This window comes from Xiphias gladius, chromosome 24, assembly GCF_016859285.1.
Source record: "Xiphias gladius isolate SHS-SW01 ecotype Sanya breed wild chromosome 24, ASM1685928v1, whole genome shotgun sequence".
Classification (NCBI taxonomy): Eukaryota; Metazoa; Chordata; class Actinopteri; order Istiophoriformes; family Xiphiidae; genus Xiphias; species Xiphias gladius.
In genome coordinates, this window is record NC_053423.1 from 22,453,315 (window position 1) to 22,474,993 (window position 21,679).

At 44.0% G+C, this 21,679-nt stretch overlaps 5 protein-coding genes across 7 annotated transcripts in view; 3 read left to right on the forward strand and 2 right to left on the reverse strand.

Annotated features, from left to right (window-relative positions):
- LOC120786279 (class I histocompatibility antigen, F10 alpha chain) overlaps positions 1-4,333 on the forward strand; it is a 13,678-nt gene extending 9,345 nt beyond the window's left edge. Inside the window, exons 3-8 of one of the 3 annotated variants that reach the window (XM_040121628.1) lie at positions 423-713; positions 1,188-1,490; positions 1,856-1,957; positions 2,284-2,301; positions 2,461-2,535; positions 3,032-4,333. In XM_040121628.1, coding sequence (XP_039977562.1) covers positions 423-713; positions 1,188-1,490; positions 1,856-1,957; positions 2,284-2,301; positions 2,461-2,507 — 761 coding nt within the window. In that variant the 3' untranslated portion in view covers positions 2,508-2,535; positions 3,032-4,333. The remainder of the gene's footprint in view (positions 1-422; positions 714-1,187; positions 1,491-1,855; positions 1,958-2,283; positions 2,302-2,460; positions 2,536-3,031) is intronic. The other 2 variants (XM_040121629.1, XM_040121630.1) reach the window with 2 other exon arrangements.
- Positions 4,334-5,914: 1,581 nt separating this feature from the next.
- psmb8a (proteasome 20S subunit beta 8A) lies at positions 5,915-10,109 on the reverse strand. The gene is made up of 6 exons (XM_040121633.1): positions 9,671-10,109; positions 9,232-9,373; positions 8,744-8,855; positions 7,678-7,807; positions 6,857-7,061; positions 5,915-6,436 (listed from the first exon to the last, which is right to left on the reverse strand). The coding sequence occupies exons 1-6, from the start codon at positions 9,818-9,820 to the stop codon at positions 6,348-6,350; spliced, it is 828 nt and encodes a 275-aa protein (XP_039977567.1). The 5' UTR covers positions 9,821-10,109; the 3' UTR covers positions 5,915-6,347.
- A 987-nt stretch (positions 10,110-11,096) lies between these two features.
- On the reverse strand, positions 11,097-14,442 carry psmb13a (proteasome 20S subunit beta 13a). Its single transcript, XM_040121631.1, has 8 exons — positions 14,332-14,442; positions 14,003-14,090; positions 13,286-13,383; positions 12,988-13,128; positions 12,718-12,833; positions 12,563-12,621; positions 12,035-12,186; positions 11,097-11,480 (listed from the first exon to the last, which is right to left on the reverse strand). The coding sequence occupies exons 1-8, from the start codon at positions 14,391-14,393 to the stop codon at positions 11,369-11,371; spliced, it is 828 nt and encodes a 275-aa protein (XP_039977565.1). The 5' UTR covers positions 14,394-14,442; the 3' UTR covers positions 11,097-11,368.
- On the forward strand, positions 14,428-18,505 carry psmb12 (proteasome 20S subunit beta 12). Its single transcript, XM_040121634.1, has 6 exons — positions 14,428-14,539; positions 15,037-15,107; positions 16,472-16,603; positions 17,052-17,181; positions 17,285-17,429; positions 17,999-18,505. The coding sequence occupies exons 1-6, from the start codon at positions 14,492-14,494 to the stop codon at positions 18,124-18,126; spliced, it is 654 nt and encodes a 217-aa protein (XP_039977568.1). The 5' UTR covers positions 14,428-14,491; the 3' UTR covers positions 18,127-18,505.
- Positions 18,506-18,709: 204 nt separating this feature from the next.
- On the forward strand, positions 18,710-21,607 carry psmb9a (proteasome 20S subunit beta 9a). Its single transcript, XM_040121635.1, has 6 exons — positions 18,710-18,984; positions 19,141-19,208; positions 19,344-19,475; positions 19,767-19,896; positions 20,784-20,925; positions 21,152-21,607. Exons 1-6 carry the CDS (start codon positions 18,934-18,936, stop codon positions 21,277-21,279), a joined length of 651 nt encoding a protein of 216 aa, XP_039977569.1. The 5' UTR covers positions 18,710-18,933; the 3' UTR covers positions 21,280-21,607.
- The last annotated feature ends 72 nt before the right edge of the window (positions 21,608-21,679 follow it).

The window sequence follows — 21,679 nt, forward strand, 5'->3', positions numbered from 1 at the left end:
AAGCAAGTTAAAGATTTCATCTGAATAAAGGGTAAATTGATTCATTGAAAAATAATCGATAGATTAATCAATAATGAAAATAATAATTCGCTTCATCACTAAAGATGTAGTAACTTCTAGAAAAACCTGAGGACAGTCTGGTCTGTAGTTCCTCACAGGGAGAGGATAGTGTCGGACTGATCCACTGGCTGCAGAGTTTAGTGGATGTGATGTTCAGTCCGGGATCAGGTTTAATCTGTATCTGCTGGTCAGGACTCCACCTCAGTGTGTGTGTCTGCTCCTGCAGTTCGCATGAAGCCACAACACCTTCAACCGTGTAGGTAAACTGTGTGTTGGTCTCTGTGGAGACGGTGTGTGTCTGTGGTAAAGATGTGATGTCAACTGCTCATTAGTGACTGTGCTGAGGCCTCGCTTTGTCTCTGTCTCTCTCTCAGGTGTCCACATTGTCCAGACAATGTACGGTTGTGAATGGGACGATGAGACTGGAAAGGTAAATGGTTACAATCAGTATGGTTATGATGGAGAAGATTTCATAGCCTTCGACCTGCAGACAGAGACATGGACGGCTCCAAAACCAGAGTCTTTCATCACCAAACAGACGTGGGACGATAACAAAGCTCTGATCACACAGCAGAAGCAATACCTCACCCAGATTTGTCCTGACTGGGTGAAGAAGTATGTGGACTATGGGAGGAGCTCCCTGCTGAGAACAGGTAGAGTCACATGACCTGACGCAGTTTCATGAACAACAATCTTCCCGTGTCTCTTCTGTTTCTAACCAACAGTAACATTACAATAAATATGATCCGACATACAGAGACGTACTGTGTCTCAGTTTGAACACATTTCTCTTTCTCTCATTTTCTCTCAGTCACTCTCTCTTACATGTTTACCACCGCTTTTTCTCCATTTTTGTCTCCCTTTCTGCCCATTTCTGTCTCTCTCACTCTGTCTTTCCACCACTGTCTCTTCACCTCTTCCCTTTCTAAACTGTCTCTCACTCCCTCCTCACATTTCTTCATCTGTCTCTGTCCCCTTTGTCCCCCTTCTCCTAGTTGCACGTGGCATATATATTAAAATGTGTCACTGAGGCATTCAGAATACATTCCATCGAACAGGAATGGTGATGTTAGTATGCAGTAAATTATAATAAAGAAACTATGAGCTGTCTCTCTCTCCCTCCCCAGAGCTTCCCTCCGTGTCTCTCCTCCAGAAGACTCCCTCCTCTCCAGTCAGCTGCCACGCTACAGGTTTCTACCCTGACAGGGCCGTGATGTTCTGGAGGAAAGGTGGAGAGGAGCTTCATGAGGACGTGGACCAAGGAGAGACCCTCCCCAACCACGATGGGACCTTCCAGAGGAGCGTTGACCTGAAACTTTCGTCAGTCGCGCCTGAGGACTGGGGGAAGTACGAATGTGTGTTTCAGCTCTCTGGTGTGAAGGAGGACATCGTCACCAAACTGGAGAGACCAGTGATCAGGAGCAACGGAGGTAAGACTTGAATCAGAAGTGATGAAGGTCAAAAGGAATTTGACAGTGATTGTCAGAAGGTGTCGTTGTTCTTACGCACGGGGACGAGAAGACACGTGAAGTACAGAAACCAACATGGACATAAAACTTAACAAAGACAAGGAAGCCAGACAAGGATAAACAAGCACAGATACAGTAATTATGTAAAGACCAGTAGGGATGAAAATTATAATTAACAACAGCAGCAGGACAAACAAACATATAGCGTCTGTATACAGGCTGAATTGCCGTCGTGCAGGATTGTAGTCTGGTAAATGGGTGTTCTTCTCTTCTGACCTGCGTCATCTGTACAGGTTGTGATTGGTTGGTTGTTTTTTGCTCAACAGAGAAGCCCACCGACATGACCGTCATCATCGTTGCCGCGGCGGTCGTTCTTGCTCTCGTCATCATCGCTGCCGCTGGATTCCTCATCTACAAAAACAAGAATGGTGAGAGACCAAAACAGAAAAAACACTGTCTGGTTTTTCTCTCAATATTCTGATTTTACGCTTTGAGTTGATGCTTTATCCGGATCGCAAAAGTCAAAGAAACGTCGGTTCCCAGCACTGAAATCAGTTTCAACCAGCAGTAAGAGCCGTAGGGTTCAGAGCCACAGTTTCATGATAATATGACTACAGCATGATGATGTAAGGGAGTGGTAATAGCAAAAGAAATAATCTAAGGTCAAAACAAAAGCTAGAAGGGATTTATGTATCAGTCTGAGTGAGTAGAATTTTCAAGCGTAACAACTGAAATGATTTTCTTTTTGTTTCAGCCAAACGGCCTCCATCTCGTAAGTAAAACTTGTTTCTATTCTGTTTTCTGTGATCTCACATGCGCTCTGTTGATTGAAAAGGCTTTTGCATTTTGTATTTTTGTGCTGAAGAACGTTTTCAGGACTGTTTCCTGCAGCGTTAGCCGTTTGCTTAACAATGTGTTTCTCACCTTACAGCTGTGAGCAACCCGGAGGTCTTGGAGCAACTGAATCCGAGTTCCTGAATGACAAAAACACACCACCCTGAACACAGTGAGTGGCTTCATATGTTAAACAAATCTGCCCTCAACTATGTGCAAAAGAACTTCGTGTTATTGTTTATCCATTGTTAACATCTGTGACACATTGTAGCTGTAAAGAAAACCTTTGGCTTTAAATTGGTTTTCCACACAGGTGAAGATATTTTCTATTAAGTTAATTGAGATTTTTAAGAGAAAGGCACAGAAGCTTTCAGAAACTTTCACATCAATAGGACAGATAAAGAGTTGTACTAACAACTCAAAGGTTAAGCTTTAGAAAAACAGTGACACCAATTAATTACCATGTTGATGAATCCAAATTAAAACAAAAGATTTTACTTTAAGAGCACAGGTCAATACTTGGTTTACAAAATGTTAACCCTTCAATGACTGAATCATGGAATATTTTTGGTCTAGATGATGCTGCAAATGTATAAATATGTGGTTTTGTGGAATTCTCCAAACATTGATGGTAATTCCATGTGATTTTTGTCTTTTTGTCTCTTTAGGTTTGTGGGTAGATTTTGCACTGGAACGAGGAGCGGTGCCGCCACGTTCTCCTCCGTAGACTGGGAATTCATTGGTTATTCATCATGCAAATCATAACTTGATAGAGACAGGGTTGGGAATGGAGTAGTAGATGCTTATTGATTGGAATACAGCGAACACAAGTTGAAAATTGAATTGAAATAATATTTTTTTTAAAATGGTGTCAGTAAATAAATTCGATCGTTTAGTTTAAAATTTAAAAAAGTGGAATTTCCTCAGAAAAAATGTTTGCTTAAATAATGGTAAATCAAATGAGGTTAATGATGATTATTTTTTCCGTACCTGGGGAGAAGTAAAACATGATATTCAAAATAGTGAAAGCATCGCAGCACCGTTCATGCATACACAGTTAATTTAAGGATTTGCGTGTCCATTTAAAACAAATCCAGCATAGTTACAGTTTCATTTTTCTGGTGTTGGGGTCTTCCTTCAAATCCATAATGATAATACGAATCTAAATATCTAGACACACACACATCCACATGCTGTACATGCATTCACCTTTTCATATATGTACTCCTGGGGTCTGGCGATAGGATGATGTAAACTTTGAGATAGCACATGTTGGCCAAGCAGTAGAGTTTTTGACACTGTTTATAAATCAGTCAGCAACATCCAAAAACATGCTACGTAAATTGGAGACTCTTAAGTTTTCTTTTCCATGTGGTTAATACTCCATCTCTAAATGGTCCCTTAATTTAATTTCCAGCAAGAATACTACTTCATGAAATATGTGAAGTAACATATAATTACAATGTGCAATGATCGGTTGTATCAGTGTTGCCCACGCCCTCAACACAAACGCACACCAAACATAAGCATCAGTACAAAATTTATTTTGTGTAAATACTCTGCCTGTATATTTCCTTAAAACTAATCAAAGTTAAAGACGTTGTTTTGATTCTGATCAGGCCGGAAATAATTCAGGCATTTTGAGGTTTTTCTTAATTAATCAAGAGTATATTGTTTTTAGTTTCATAATATCCACACTTTTGTCTTTTAAAGATTTTAATTTTATCTGAGATTCCTAGGGGTTGCAGGATGTTTTAAGCTTCTCGGCACACTGATAAAAATGTTCTTGAAAATATTTCCTGCTAGTTTTTAGGGACAAGGCATGTAGAAAATTGAACAGGAATGCTCAAAATTCAGTCTTGTGTTGTGTTACCTAAACGAATGTTAAATCAAGTCGCACAGCTCTCTCCTTCCTTTTGTACTTCTGTTTGGCTTTTCAATAAAGTCCCCAGTATTCCAAATTTCTATGATTTCTGTGTCTCTTCGTGAGTCCTCATATTGTACATGCTTACACAACCGTGACTGTAGCCACACCTTTATGAATATTACCTGAGTATTAACTATTGTGTCAGAGACTAGATGAACGGGCCTCTGACCTGTAGATGTTGAACCAAGGAGCAGGAAGAACAGCGTTTTTTTTGGTAGTGTAAAACTGCGGTTCTGTACAGGTAACTTAGGAAGAAATTTGACTTTACACATGACCAGGAAATTAAAAGTGATGACTTCCTTTGAGATCTTTTTTTTTTTGTGAGATCATTTTTGCATTTTTTCATGTCCGGTTTGCTGCTGTCTCTAATAAGAAAGGTCTTAACACGATATCATAGATCCTCCGAGCTTTTTTGATCTGTTTATCACAGAAGGCTTATACTGTTGGTTTATTATCAGGGGAATACTAATGTGTTAAACCACTGATTGGTGTTTTTTTGTTTTTTTTTTAACCATTTCTCAGTGTGTGTGTGTGTGTGTGTGTGTATATTTTCTCTGACTTCATCAACGTGTACAACACATGAGCATATCCACTCATCGCTCGCTCACAGCACACACCCTGGCTCAGTGTGGTGCTTTGGTTTTCCCCTGGAAAAAAAAAAAAAAACCTGTTGCACTGAAATCTGCCTAGCAACTAGTGGCATTAGAACTGTCAAATAATCCCCCAGTTATGAGGCTCCTCCAAATCAATTCTATTTTTTCTACCGGGATGTGATGTGCTGTAGCTTAAACCTACAGTATGAAATACCCCAACCGAGGTACACTCACCTACTATACAGGTATATCATACAGTTGATAATATGGCTGATAAAACGTATGTGTGTATTTTTTATGTTGTGACCAAACGACTATCCTTTGGTTTTGAATCTGTCTTTTAAAGTCACATCGGTAGCAGCTAGCATTCTGTGAGCAGCAACAAAACCTGTAAATATAGAGCTGACTGACCTCCCTCTGTCACGGGGAGGACTATTTCCTCTGCGGGGACAAACCTATGGGGCTGAGTTCTGCATGGAAACACATGACATCACAGCTAATCCTTTTGTTTTGTGTTGCATTACTAACCTGTATTATATTTTATGCTATAAAGTATAGAAAAAAAAAATTGCATGTACAAATACAAAAGTACGATTAACATTAAGTGATACAACCCAGATTCTTCAGTATTAATATGGATATTTTACTAAAATACTACTGTTTGTGGTCGCGTTTCACCGGACGTGCAGCAAAAAAAAAAAAATAAGTAAATAAATTTTAAAAATCTGTAAGGTTCAGGTAATGCAGGTGATCTGTGATATGTGAAAACGTGATGACATTATGGGATTGAATAAATATGTCTTTGACAGTAGACGAGGACAAAGACATAAAGAACTAAAATATTATTGATATTGTCCACATCATCCACATGCCAACATATTTTTACTAGTGGCTGAAAATGCCTTGCTTCGTTCCAAAAAAACACTGGAACAAAGCAAAAAAAATGTCCTCATTTTCAGTGACGTATATAATAAAGCAACATCATTTATCGGTTCAGGTCAATCATGACAGGACAGAGCAGCGAGTCAAACAGCAGTCTTTATTTGGAGGTGTGTGTTGTATCGGTAAGATCATTTTAACAGGATGTGTGGTTAGAACAAATCATAAAATACTACACTGAAGCCAGCTTGGAGGGCTATAGTATCAACATGTACAGTACGCCCACTGCATAATATAAAGAACAATAACCACACAAATATCTTGACATTTTAATGACCGTTTGACCCCCTGAAGTTTACATTCATATGTAGGGTTAGAAATTGTTCTGTTCAACTATTTATGCTTTGACCGACGTTTCATTCACCCAAAATCAGAAACGGACGCACACTTACTTTCACACTCTGCTGGAAAACAATGTGAAGACATTAATTTCCAAAAAGAGATTTTATCTCTTAATCCAAAAAGAAACCTTTGACCCGACCGCTTTCAGAGTGTTTCAGGTCGAAGCGGGCTTTGGGGTCCAACTCAGAGCATTCCCTTCCTGTAGCGATGGATCAACTCTGATACGTCTTCCTTACACACCTTTATCCAGCCGTCCTCTTGCATGTGGTACACTAGACAAACACACACACACGCACAAAAAAACGCAGAGATGAAAACTCATGACGAACAATGACAATGACAATTTTACCTTTTCAAAACGCAGACCACGGCTTTATACATTTCAGGACTACACAACAGTCAGTCTTACATCTTTTTTTTTTTTAAGAAAACATTTTGTGCCCCTTTAATGCATGTTTTTTGACAGCTGAGAGAGATGAGAGGAAATGAGGGGAGAGAGAGACGGGGCATGACATGCAACAGAGGTCCCTGGTCTTCAAATCATTCAGTACTGTTCGGTGATGAAATATCAGTTTGGACCAAAGTGACACTTTGATGGACCAACGTTGACACCCCTTGATCCACGCCGCTAGAAGCCTCAAAGAAAAAACACAACAATGCTAAAACTAAAAAAATTCTCAGAGTATACTCACTGTTGACCACTCCACCGGAGTAGGCGTCCCTGTGCGTAGCGTGAGCGATGCCGCGACGGCCCAGTTCATACGCCTCTTCTACCGTCATGTCTTCCCTGTAACCGCTGTCCACCACACCGTAGGCGTAGCTGCTTCCACAGCCGGTAGAGAACATACGGCCAGACAGGCGCGTCCCATTGTCATTCACGTAGTACAGACCAGGGCCCTGGACAACACACAGTCATTGCATGGTCTAAAGTTATCGTTTTAAAGAGAGGCCTCGGTGTCTGATGAGTCCCCGAACACAAGCTGCTTACACTATTTTACCAGCCGACTAGATTCTGGGAATACAACAGCACCTCCAACAGTACCTTCAAATACAGGTGTGGCAATAACCACATTTCAAGTAATGTAAAGTAACTAATCTTTTCAGGACTGTATAATTGAGTCCGTAATGAAATTAAACTTAGGCATGAATTTTGAGATATACGCCAGCTGGTGGTTTCAGAACCGCATGGCACCTTTTATGGGTCACATGGTTATCTAGTCTATATTTAAATATTGTTGGGGTTTAATGTATGTATGTTCTAGATGTACTATGCTATAAACCCTGCACACATGTTTTACAGTCTGTAACCTCTTCCTTGTTTTAAGTGCTATTTGTCGATTCCAACTGCAAACCACAACTTTGAGATCTACTGAGGCCGCAAGGACACTTCTTTACCAGTAAGTGGGTTACGATATGAGGCTCCGCTTCACTCCAAGTGATGAACGTCAGCGCGGGCTGTAAGACTCACACACACAATACAGGCGCAAGCACAACACACACGCTAACAGCTTACCTCTTTGTCCCATCCGCAGATCATGCTTCCCATAGAGAGGCCCATGCCTCTGTAACCCAGCATCATGTTAGACAGCAGCTTGGAGGCAGCAGCCACAGAGATCCTGTGGCCGTTCCTCAGCCTGTAGAGCCTGGATGAAATAATGTTTAACAGAAGGTACCAGTCACTTCGTAGGTAAATCAACTGACAAATCAATCAGCCATGTAGGCAGTCCAGGCTGGCCTGAACTTACAGTCTCAGGACACTCCTCCTGGGTTTATAGCGACACAAACGTTTGATACATTTATTTTGTTTTTATTTTATTGGGTTAAACTATTTTATGCATGTTTTCACTAAAGAATATTTATGATAAAATGTCAAGGCTCTGTAATTCTGCATTAATGTTATCATAGTTAGGCAATTCTGTTTTTAATTTTTTTAATTTCTGTTTTGATAAGATGTGTAATACCTACTGTAACATGCAAGTCTACGTATAAACTCAAAACAGGAAGGCCCCAGTTGGCCCGTGTGGGGCCCGAACCCAGGACCTAGAGACCAGGACTCGCTCGATGTTTAGACACAGTCGTAACCACTTAAGCTCTTTGCTTCACGCAAAAATGTCAAAACTAAATCAGAGAGCTCTCTCTGGTTGCCCTCCTAGTGATTGAGCAGATATTACTCGTCTTGGCACCCAACTTTGTCACCCAACCCTTCCCCTTCATTGGAGTCAAGGACCATCAAAACGGGAACCAGTTAACATGTTTCAGCACGGTAGAGCCGCTATGCAATGCACCACCAAGCCCAAGTAGGAAACCTTTTGCCCACAAGTGTGAAAAATCGACGTCCAAGCCAAATAAACCTAGGACCCAGCCCCCACGGCAGACGTGGTCTTCCCAGAATGGGTTTGAAGAATATGCAGAATTGCAGGATCATTACTCCACTTTGTTACAACCCTGCTGTGAAAGGCATAACCTCTTGTGGTAGCCCTCCCATGTGCCTGACATTATTTGGGATAGACAGACAGACAGATCAAACAAAAGGACTGACAGACAATGGAGCCAATATTCCTGAACACTGCGTGACGGACCTGCATTCCTTAGCCAGGAGTCTCTCCCAGTACTGGCAGTCTGCAGCGCTGCCCGACATGGTGCCCAGCAGGTAGGGGTTGATCTCTATGACCTTGTTGACAGCGTTGGAAGCTGCAGAGCCGTGGCACATTAGGAAAAGGGAGACATTCAGTGACCAACATTACAGGTTGAAGCATGTCAACACTACGAGGCACTACCTGGGTTGCACCTGTTGCCTCAATTACATTTTATAACCATTTGACTTTTACATTTCTAAACGTTTCTTTAAGACCTTTATTTCTTGAATTGATGAGAAGGTATTTTGGATGTGGTGCAAAGTGTGTGGACGGTGTCGGAGCAACATGAGCACGACCGGGCCACGTCACTCTGTAACTCTCTGTTTTTCTTCACACTTTGCCCAGCTTTTTGTTAAGTTCCACCTTTTTCCAACCTCTCCCAGGTCTGGAAGAGAGCATTTTCCCATACTTTTCCAGATCTGTGTATTTACCCAAGTAACGTCCAGCTGAGGCTCTGGAGTCCACGGCCACGATGACTCCGTGTCTGAACTTGAAGGCCAGGGTGGTCGTACCGTGGTTCAGGTCAATACGCACACCTCCATCACGGTTGCAGGACTTGAGGAACCCTGAGGGCTGTAATGAAACCAAAGAAGCCTATTCGGTGAGACGCACGACGTGTAATTGCACTGTGTGTGTGTGTGTGTGAGTGTAATGGGATATCTATCATAACCCATTATTCTTTGACATCAAGTCGTGATAGCTGACATAAATGCATGAAGTTTCATACGAAGCAGACACGCACCACACACTGAGAACCAGAGACGCGTAAAATAACTTGAACCCCAGCGCGTCTGACGCGTCATGCTTTGGCCGGGTTTACCCGGTAGGATTCGGTTATTTTGACCTCTTGACAAAACGCACGGCACTCACGTCTAGACCCAGAGGTACGGCAAATTCTTGAGTTTTGGTCCCAAAATTGTAGTGGTTGGTTCGGTCGACCAGATGCGTCTGTCCTGCTGGAAGAATCTGCCCCCGGAGTTCAGAGTAAGGCTTAAAGCCGCTTACGTCGAAAAGAGCCATTGTGTACTAAAGTGGATAAACTATATTCTACTTCTATTCTACTGTGTGCGTGTTAAGTTTTCCAAACTGACGCAGGCGTTTGACAAAGCGCGCAGGGTAATTTCCTTGTCCGTGGCACAGAATTCGAAAGTGAAAGGGTTTTAAATAGTAAGCTCGACCTAGACTTTCTCCCTTAAAATAACATGCAGAACGGGTCACCTAAGACAAAACCTATGTGCAAACGTTAAAAAACAAACAGGGCCAATCCTGGTTGTTTTCAAAAATAAATAAATACTTTTTTTTTTTTAAGTTACTCGCTCAAAATAAAAGATCTTGGAGATGTTCAGTTTAAAAAAAAAAAAAAAAAAAGGCTCTAAACGGTATAAACCAATAGGAAAGCACTGTATTTTCCTCATCATCGGTCTCCGAGCAGAAATGCAGCAGCCAGGTCTCGGCAGGACCAGCGCAGAAGTCGGCCGCATTTATTCCTGCATGTTTGCATGTTTTCCTACTCTCAGCAATAATCTAATGCAGTTGGGTGAATGACCCGTTAACGATGTAGAACGACATGAATTACGGGTTTTCTCAGTCGCTTTGCTACATTTTCCCAGATCAGAATTGAAATTTTAAATTTTAACTGCTTGTTCAACCTCCACATCCTTTAGTCGCTCGTGCCCATCATAAGAGCAATTTCTAATTTTTTTTTTTTTTTTTGGGACAAATTGCAGATGCTTTGGCAAATTCATGCAAATCATTATGTACAACTGTCTGCTGTTTTCTACATAATCAGTTGCTTATGGTATTATACTGGTTCTCTGTTGAATAGTCTTACCCCCCAAAACAGTGGTTCATTGCATCGCAAGTCATTACATCGTCGAGCATATTTTCTCTACATCTCTATTTGTCTTTTTTTGTTGTTGTAAATGAGTCCCGAATTGATGAATTGCTCTCAGGTGAATCTTGACTCCCGATAACGGCGGGGGAGCGTGTGAGGCTTTAGATCAACCGATGATCAACCAGTTCTCTAGAATAGCTCAGATGTGCATATCACCAGCCTTCGAATGGCGAGCATATGTCTTACGATTTCGAAATGGAAGTGTGAATCCCGCCCAGTCCGTTTAGCAAGTGTTAAGGATGACTCGCGAAACTTACCAAAGCGGCTGAGAAAAACTGTGCTGTAACATGCAGCACAGTAACTTAAAAGCTTTTCTTTCTTTTATGGGGTCTGTTAAATGAAAATACTACAGTGAGTCAGTAAATAATTACAGAGCATGAAAAGATGTTGGGCAACAGAATTTTATTCAGTGTTTTCTTTTAGTTATTATTCCATATTGTAAAAACATGTTGCTATCTTCTCATTGTGGCCTTGTAGCAGCCTCCCTGCTTAGTGTAGCACCGCAGTATTAAAGAGTTTCTGAACTGTTCCACATCGCAGGGTGGCCAATGATGATCAAATGTCTGAGACTTTTCACTACTTATATTTAAAACAGGGTGAATAATAGTGCAATGACATTAAATAGACTTTTCCTGTCCACTGCTAAACGCTGCGGTGTGATTGTGCATCGTGGCTCAGGCTGTATCCATCTGCTGCATGGTCTCCTGTACAACCTCCAGCTTTAAGGGGACTACTTTCTCTGTCAGAACCGGTGTCGTGCCTGGACGATATTTGTATTTCATTTTCCTAGGAGACAGATAGATAGACAGACAGGCAGATTTTAATTAGATGTATGGTTTAACTTTTTGACACTGAATCAGAAAACCTAGGTACTATACATTCACTTGTGTCTTTGCATAATTGAAGTTTGTCAATCACTAAACTTAAACTTCTCTTTCTTTAACTTTAAAAGTATCGGGTTGAAGTTTCTGTTTGGTATCATCCACTTTTAAAAACAGTACGCACTAATATGGCATCGATGGGACAGCCGATGGTCATTGTTGAACAATGTGATTCACTGCCATTGTTTTAGTAGTGCTAAGTACTAAGAAGTAAGTTGTTCAAGATCACACAGCTAAAGGATCAAGTCACAATTTAGCACATATAAAGATAATGCATAATCATGCCGCCAGGGACGTATCAGAGACATTCACTGCTCACTGAGAAGGAAATCTGATTTGCAGAAGTGGTTCAACATAAAAACTCACCAACAATCCCTTCAAAATATCGATCACTTGCTAAAATCTCCTCCTTTAAGAATGTGCCCGGAGACGAGCTCTTGAATGAAGCCATACGTGTACCTGTCGTCTTTGTACTCTGACTCCTGGTAGGGTCTGATATAGGCCACCCCTTGTCTGGTGATGACACAGATGTCTATGTTGTTGCCTGAGCCGAGGTCGCTCATGATGCCCGCGTGGACGGCAGCACGCACCAGCTCCTTGGCCGTCTCCAGCTGGGGGGGGGGGTTAAGAGAAGTCAGGGAAACGATGGAGAGAGGGGGCATACACAGACATACAGAGCACGAAGGAGAAGACATCCATCAGTTTTAAAACCCCACTGCAGCAATTCCCCAATGCCTACACCCTCTTTCAGTTTTTCTATCTGGTAACAGACACAATTCGATAAGGAGGAGGTGAAATGGTTTTTAAAATTTTCTGAACTATTTGCAAAATCGATACGATTTTTTTTTGGCCCACAGTCCTGCTGCACTGCAATTATCCAATCAACAAAGCCCACAAGAAAAAGACATAATTTTATGATTGTGTCTAAATGATGACGACTAACAATAATTGTCCCGGTATGTAACATCAGCTTTCCAGGTAGCATACCTCCATATCGGGTTTGAAACCGTCCTCTAAAATCCCAAGAGCAGCCAGATCCCCAGAACCTGCAAGAACACAAAGTGAAGCCAGCTCAAACACAGGTTGGATGTGTCGCGGAAACGGTACTGCAAATTCTCATAGAGCAGTCTTATATCACATACCCATCGCAAGGTAAGGCACCTTATTTACGCTCCCATAAGGGCCGATCGTGTACAGGTGGTTCCCAGTGCAATCTACTCCTCCCAGTATAAGACTGGCGCCAATTTGACCACGATACCTGAGGGCCACAGAGATCAAACGAGGGAAGCCTGACGAACGCCACTGTTTTCACAGAATATGACTGCTACTTTGACATCTTTAATCTCAGCTCATGTTTAACTCATCCGGCCCCCCCCCCCAGACACAGGTACATGTAGCTACGCAACACAAACCTGTACAACATATCCTGTAGTATGTTGACGGCCATGACGACGCGAGGTTTCCTCCCGCTGTTCAGCGAGAAGATGGTGAGGTTGGAGGAGAGAAGCTCCGTGGTCTTCTCTGTGTCTGCTGCTGTACCGGCTCCACAACAACTAGGGAGAGAGAGAGAGAAATTACAGATATGTGTGTGGCGGGAAGGTTTTTTTTTTGGGGGGGGGGCAAATGGAGGGGACAACACTTCCCTGTAAAACAACTGGAAAATGCACTTTCTCCTCTCGTTGGTTTCACTCTAAGACTCGTGAGACTTACTATATATTTGGAGCAATGTAATGGATCTTGGCGCACATCTTGTCGGCCACCACTTCACTGGAAGTAGCTCTCGTGTCTGCTCCCAGAACCACCCCATCCTGCACCAGCACATCAGACGTCATAAGTCAAAAGTCATCAACGTGCCCGTTTTTTTCGCGTTCGGCTGACAGCCCCATGAGGGGCCCGTCGGGAAAGGCGTTCAAATCTCAGTTGGTCCTAGTGGAGCTGCCCAGCCACCAGAGGTGGGTAACTGTGAACGGACTGGGCAGCTCCCACATGTAAATGAACGAGTGACATGTCGCGTTGCTGGGAAATGTAAGACACATACGCGCATGCAGAACGGATAAGTGCTCCCATTACACATGATAACCTAAAAGTCCACACTAGTGCGTTCGTACGTTTTAGCCCATTTACCGCAGCTGTGGACATTTTACACGACCATTTTCCAAAGTAACAGAACAATGAGTAGTTATATACATTTCACAACTTCCAGGCAGCCACCGGTGTAAGTAGAGATTTTAAACTAACTGTACATAGTCACTGTGGAACTGATGAAAAACCGTGGCTGCCTGGAAGGTACAAAACCAATCTGCTATGCTTTGTAAAAACAATTCAAAGAATCCAATTTATGGTTCATAAACCAAAAACATAGAGAGCCGATGTTGTTCTGGTCCACTTCTATTTCTGTCAGTGCGGTTTACACATCTTTACACTTGCCTTGAACACCACTCCTGCTATGGTGGTGCCGGTTTTCAGGGGTTTAGGTCTCGGTCCTCCTTCAAAAAGACCCTCCAACGCAGCATTTCTAGAGACAGGGGGAGAGATCAAAAGGAGGGGGGGGGGGCAATGAATATATATTACAGTTATAATAACAGCAATCACGTTGTCACTACGTTGTTTAATGGATTCAACTGACAACAAAGCAGGAAAAAGTTACTTTCACTTTTGATCCCTTTTAAAAGCTCAGTGTAACCGGCAGTTAGAGGTTTTTTTTTTTTTTGGTCATTACAGTTTGCTGCTCAGAAGTCACGAAAAGAAGCTCATACCTCGCCGCGTTAACGAAATTAAAGCCAGCTGCAGGAGTTCCGAGGACATTTGATAGCGCCATGGTGGATGCGACTGCGGCTCCCCTGCGCGTCTCGGTGCGCCTGAGGTCGCTGTTGTGAGCCTCACCTTTCCTTCCCCTCTTTCGGTTTTGGAGTGAAAATGGAGAAACGCTGCATGGACTCACAAGTCAGAGGAGTCAGCACAGGGGTGAGTAAATCCGGACCGGTTCACTGGTTTCTTTTACCACACAGGCAGCGCCGGCGCCCAAAGCCCGTTGGCCTTAAAAATGATCTCTAAACGATTTCGCGTCTGAACAGGTGACGCCGTACCTGGGCAGTAACCCAGTGAAGTTACATGTAATCCAGATTACCACATGTTTTAGGATGAGTGAATCTTTACATGAGATCTGTCGGCGAGTTTATTCTTTACATTTTCCTACAAAGAAAAACGACTGGCTACGCTTTCATTTTTTCAAAAAAAAAAACCCAAACCCAAAAACCACCCCTTCACAGAACTCTAAGTCCCAGAATTCATAGCCTCGTTCAGTCTGCGTGAGCGACCACGAAGCCGTGAGACATAAGTAGGCCTGTGATGCTGTGGTGGTCCACAGTTATATTTTTCTTCTGTCATGTTTGGCTGCTTCTGCAATCCCGGGGAGTCAAACCTCACGAACAGTCACACTCTCCGTCTCTCTCCTCCCTCAGACCACCATCCTGGCTGCCATCTTTGACGGAGGGGTCGTGATTGGTTCAGATTCCAGGGCTTCAATTGGAGGGTGAGGATGCTGCGACAAGACGCCGAGGGTGGCCTTCGTTATTAAAAAAAAAAAAAGTGAGACAGAAACAAAACTCTGCACAGAAGTAGCAGGATGTGTAGCACAGAACCTTTAAAAGACGTGTTATGCAGATGTGTTGGAGCAGAAAAAGGTTTACAAATCGAGCACAAAAGATCAACATGCACCCCTAAACATTTTCCACAAAAAAAACCGCCTGCAGTTGGACACATTTTTTAAAAATCGGCCAGACTCTCGGTGTTTCTCGTGTTATGAGCATCCATCCATGACTAAGCCTCAGCGACTGCTCCGGAGACCACCCGTACGTCACACCTATCCAGTAAAAACGGCACTACGCGTAAACTTCGGAACTTCTTCCGTCGAGCGTTACGCTCAGCTCAGGGACGCGCGACGATTTGCCCGCGTACCCGACTCGAGCACGCCAGTGCCCTGCGTGAGCATTTCCATTTCACGCCACCTGATGCTGGAGCTCCGCCGACTTCGCACACCTAGCACGTCGTGATTTTATGATACAATGAGGCGTTGTAGGTTAAACTACCCAACAGTATGTAAAGCAATTAGAATTAGCTCCAGCTTGACGCACAGCAGTGAACCGCTACTTACACATTGATGCACCAGTAATAATAATCCGGTGATTATATCATATCATAACACTCACAGGGACCATTCTTCTGCATTGACTACTTTTACAGTCGGGAACTCACAGTACATTTTAGTCATGTAACCCTTTCAATGCAGGGCCGTTCCTCGTAATGTATTTTTTAAACTGCATAGCAATGCTGCTTTTCCTCTTGTAACGGATCTGAGTCCCTCTTCCGCCCACGGACTAAACCAGCAGTCGTTGTTGGCAACAAGTAACCTCAAAACTTGAACGCCCAGGCGTGCGTTTTCGTTCATTTCATTCCGCACACGCAGCAGTTTCAACCTGAGTTAGAGGGTTTTGTATTGTGGGGATGAATGGTGAATGGCGCATGACTACATCGTTGAATTAGAAGCATGTGTGGGACCTCATTCCCATATTATGATGGGTTCGCGTGTGTGTGTATGTGTGTGTGTGGTAACCTGAGAGGGAAATGCTGGACACCTACCTGTACTTACCAGCCAGCAGGAGAAAACGATGAACTGTGACCCCCACCGATGGCAGGAGAAGCTAAACCAGTAAAGTAGCCTGTGCAGACACATTTTACCATTTGGTTTACAAGCATTATAACATCTGTAACCACTGGCCTAATGGTAATGGTTAATAACCAGAGATTCAGCAACCTCCCCCCCTGCTGCCGATTGTGTGAGTCTCTCTGAGAGGCCTCTCTGAAGTACGACTCTGCTCACTCTCCCTGTCTCCTCAGGGAATATGTATCGTCTAAGACCATCAACAAGGTGATCCAGGTTCACGACCGGATCTTCTGCTGCATGGCTGGCTCACTCGCAGACGCTCAGGCCGTCACCAAGGCAGCTAAATTCCACCTGTCCTTCCACAGGTGCCACACACACACACACACACACACACACACACACACACACACACACACACACACACACACACGTGTGAATACATTTGCACATACTACACGGGTATGCACGCGTGGCATATGTACATGTCTGCACACAGACAAAACATGTACAACATATTTTTCATTTCACACTTTATCCCATTCTAGTTATTTCCAGACTGACTTTTATTCCTCCATGACTCCTAGGTCACCACTGTCATACACACTTGTACGCAAAACTAACCTACACCCTGTGTGTGTTAGCTAACTGTCTCGCACAGCTTAACATACATGTAACATTGATCCTTCATCTATACAAAATAATCAGACGATACAAAGGCAAAACATGACAGGTCCAAAGTCTCTTCTATTTAATACAGCACAAACTTCACAATGTGACTCCAGCTGACCTTTCTTGATCCTCCCCGATCCCCAGTGTCCAGATGGAGACCCCTCCACTGGTGATATCAGCAGCATCGGTGCTGAAGGAGCTGTGTTACGAAAACAGGGAGGAGTTGCAGGCCGGCTTCATCACAGCCGGCTGGGACAGGAGGAAAGGGCCACAGGTAGGCAGTGGTCACGAAGGCAGCTAAGTTTCACTCCTCTGAAGCTGAACTGTACGCCCTGCTGCATAAAGCTGCACTACTGATGTCCTCCGTGCCTCTGCAGGTGTACGTTGTGTCTCTCGGTGGCATGTTAACCAGTCAGCCCGTTACCATCGCTGGCTCGGGCAGCACTTACATCTATGGCTACGTTGACGCCAAATACAAACCCAACATGAGCCGAGAGGAATGCCTACAGTTTGCCACAAATGGTACAGTCATGTTATTTTTACCTATGTACACAAACACAAATACATTTGTACGTGTTCTTTTTTCATGTCGAGATTTTTTTTTTTTTTTTTTTTTTTTGGAAATTTGGTTGGGATTGCACGAAAATGTAGGAACATGAACAAGGGTGTAGGAGAAAACTCTTACGGACTTTCACAAAGAAATCTTTCGGTTTTCCATAAATTTCAACAACTCCATATGCAGGCCAGCAAACGGCATATGGAGTTTGTTCAGACGTCACGGAGACGACTCGGTCGTCAACATGGACGAAAGTAGGAAAATTTGACCTAATATGATTGGTTCGATTTACATTCAGAGGAAGGAGTACGGACTTGGGGGGATGTTCATGTTCTTACATTTGCCGTCCAACGACCTCCAGTGTTGCATGCACCTGTTTTCTGAAAAGACAGCTTCGGTTTGAGGCTTGTTGGCGGCTCGGTAGTTGTCGTTGGGAGCTGTGTAAATGTTACAAACCGCGTGTCGGTGCTTGCTCCGCTCGACCGACTGTGTACCTCTGCTTTTCCTTCACCCCTCTTGCTTCCTGTGCTCGCAGCTCTTGCTTTGGCCATGGGCAGAGACAACGTCAGCGGGGGCGTGGCTCACCTGGCCGTGATCACTGAGACCGGCGTGGAGCATGTGGTTGTACCCGGCGACGAGCTGCCCAAGTTCCATGACGAGTGACCACCTTCAGACCACCATTGAAATCAGGATTTTAATTTGCATTATTTGGATTCCCTAAGCCGTGTTTTTATTACTTATCTGCTCTGTGTTGGAGTGTGATGTATCAGATCCCATGAAGAACGAGCCAGACACATGAAAAATGAGTGACCCGTTCTAGAAAAACTTGTGATCATATGTGGAAACGGTGGTGGAAACGTTTTAGACCTCAAAACTCCACTGTCAACTTGTAAAACCAACCCTAACCATTTCCATTATGAAACCAGGTTGCTTTCTTCCTTTTCATGTGTCCAACTCACATGTATTGTGTTGTTTGTTTTTTTTAACATGAGGAAATATGTGAAGTGAAAACCGATAGAAGTAAATATTTTCCAAACCCCTATCATACCCTTGTCTTCCTCCTCCTCTCTTTGTTTTAGTTCTGTGCTTCAAAATAGCTCCGGATCTGTGAATTTGTGGCATTCAGTGACAGCTGTACCACTAAAAAGCCTAATGCACCAAATACATACACACAATATCACCGAGTTGAAATGTAGGTACAGCTCAGTTGAACGTTGGTTCAAACGCAAGCTGCGACCGGTTCGCGGCTCGCTGCTGGGGAGGGCCCGTTTAACTTTCGATTTCGGTTTGATTCAGGAAAACATGGAGTCTGTCTGGTGTTCGTAGAGGTGGTTTTTGGTAAGCCGTAAACAGTTTGGTAGCATTAGAGCAAGGGAACAACTCAAAAGCGGGACTGCTCGACGGATCGTCTCGGTTGAGGATCTGGTGCCGCCGGAGTTGTCGTTACCGGGGTCTCTGCAGTGCATCGGCATGTCGGGAGAGACGGGGCCAGAGTGGATGTCTGAGGAGGTGAAAACCGGAGTAAGTAGAGGTTGTTTTTTTTGGTTTTTTTTCACGTCTTTGAGCGACCGTTAATGTGCGCACCGCATCCCGGCCGCGCTCCTGGGCCACATGCGGAATCGACCGTCCCGAGAATGCGCAGCCAACTGTGATGATTGCCTTTTCCTCTGCCTGTAGACAACCATCATTGCCATAGAGTACAATGGAGGGGTCGTGCTGGGGTCTGATTCCCGAGTGTCTGCGGGGTGAGTCAATGCGTGTGTTTGCATGCCCCGAGCATAATGACCCCCCATATTCCCTTACGCACAGTATGCCCCCCCCCCCATCAACCTCTTCACCCAACAATCACACACACACACCTCTCCATCCCCTCCACCCAGAGCCTCCGTGGTCAACAGGGTGATGAACAAGCTCTCTGCCCTCCACGACAAGGTCTACTGTGCTCTGTCGGGATCTGCAGCGGACGCTCAGACCATCGCCGAGATCGTCAGCTACCAGCTCGATGTCCACAGGTACGCACGCAATGAAAGGAGACCGGTGGACCTACCGCTCTTTGATTAAATATCGCCAAATGACAGGGAGTCGCGATTTTCACGTGTTACGTTTTCGTCGTTCACATTCATCACAAAGTCTCAGCTACTGGCAACTTAAATGGAAAGATACCTGTTACCGTATTGGCCTTCAAAGGTGTCAGAGGTTCTAAATTACAATGCACACTGCCTTTTTTCCTTTCTCTTCTTATGGGGGGTTCTGTAAAAGTTCGTATTTGTTTTTGGGTTTTTTTTGTGCCTTCTTCTGTCCAGTATTGAGATAGGCGAGGACCCCCAGGTGCGCTCGGCCGCCACTCTGGTGCGGAACATCTCGTACAAGTACAAGGAGGAGCTGTCTGCGCATCTCATCGTGGCCGGCTGGGACAGGAGACACGGGGGCCAGGTCGGTAAAGCGGTCCGGAAGGGGAGAGCGCGGGCTTTAAACGAGAAGGACCGCTGGGAAAAAGCAGTGGTGAAATGGTCGAAATCAGGGGTAGAGAGCAGGGAGAGGAGCCTCCCTGGAAAAGTGTGCTGTTCACTTTAGAGGAGTTTCACTCAAGTAGAAGTAAAATTACTTGTGTAAAAAAGTAGTCGGATAAAAGTACCAAGCAAGACAGTTAAAATGTACCCCTGCGTAAACGTTGCAGTTTTAAAAGGGGGGGGGGGTCGAAAAATGTTATAGGGCGATAATAAGGATATAGGATAAGTTAAAGAGCATCTTTAGGCCGCCGGGCCGAAATGCATTGGTTCGTGGTTTGATTGGTGAGAACCGCACCGGAAGCAACCGGTAGATTCCAGCCGGTCACTGCGCGGCCTGTCAAGTACACACACTATGCACCTGTTGGTCGTTGGGAAATCGGTGATTAATCGACGTAGATGCGACCTTTTTTTTTTAAAATCTTAGCCGTGGCTGCACAACGAAGGTTAACATTTAGAGCAAGTATGTAGACTTTACATCTAGCAAAGTAAAATACTCGAGTTAAAAAACGACTTAAGTAAGAGTGAAATTACTGATTTTTTTTTTTTAAATTACTCCAGGAAGTACAAGTACACACACACACACACACACACACACACACACACGCAATGTAACTCATTACTTCCCCCACTCGTCAAAATGAATATTTCTGCAACTTCGGCCCCAGTGACCTTGATGTGGCCTAATAGGTAGAGCAGCTGCTAACGTTGTTGTCTTCTAAAAGATCCTATCCAGCCGAAGCACTTGATGTCATAGGTGTCTGTGTGGAATGACATTGCAATCTGTCCCTGTGCCCCGTGACCTCTACCCAGGTGTTTGCAACCCTGAACGGCCTCCTGACAAGGCAGCCTTTTGCAGTCGGGGGCTCCGGCAGCTCGTATGTTTATGGCTTTGTCGATGCTGAGTATCGCAAGGGCATGAGCAAAGAGGAGTGCCAGCAGTTCGTTGTCAACAGTAGGTTTTTGTTTCTTTGTTTTTTTGTTTCCACAGCTGGTTTTCTCTCAAACCTTCTCTCTTGGATGGCAGAAGAGAAACCAGGTCTTTGCCCCTTCTTGTACTGACTTGCTGAGAAGACCAAACAGTCTATTATTTCATGCTATATTAAATATTTTGTCTTTTAAAAACGTAATCGTCACCTGTCTCACCCCCTCTTCCCCTGTTCTCTTTCTCCTTCTCGTAGCTCTCTCTTTGGCAATGAACCGCGATGGCTCCAGTGGCGGCGTGGCCCATGTCGTCACCATCGACGGGCACAGCACAGAGGAGAAGGTCATTCTAGCTCACGACCTACCCACCTTCTTTGATCAGTGACCAGCGTGCGCTGTAGCGTGTTCATCCTAAGTGTGCCAAGCCTGTTTTCTTCACGAGGCCCACGGCTCATTTTTCGACTCACCCGTCAACCCTGTCGACTAACGCAGCTCGTAAACCGAACCATATTGTACAAGTGTGCTTTTACTAATGATATTAATAAAAGGACAAAAGAACCTGCATCCCTCTCTAACTCCCACAGATATTTCAAGTGATATCAGGTAACTTTTGTGTTAGCGTAATTCAAAGCTTGCTCGCACACACGGATAATCAAGTTGGTGGCTCCTCATCGAAAGACTTTGAAGCGTAACATAAAAGAAGCTTACAACAGGTGACCTTTATTGATTCGGGGAAATTTTACTTGCACTAGGTAGTTGTTCATTTAAGTCCCTGCATGCGACGC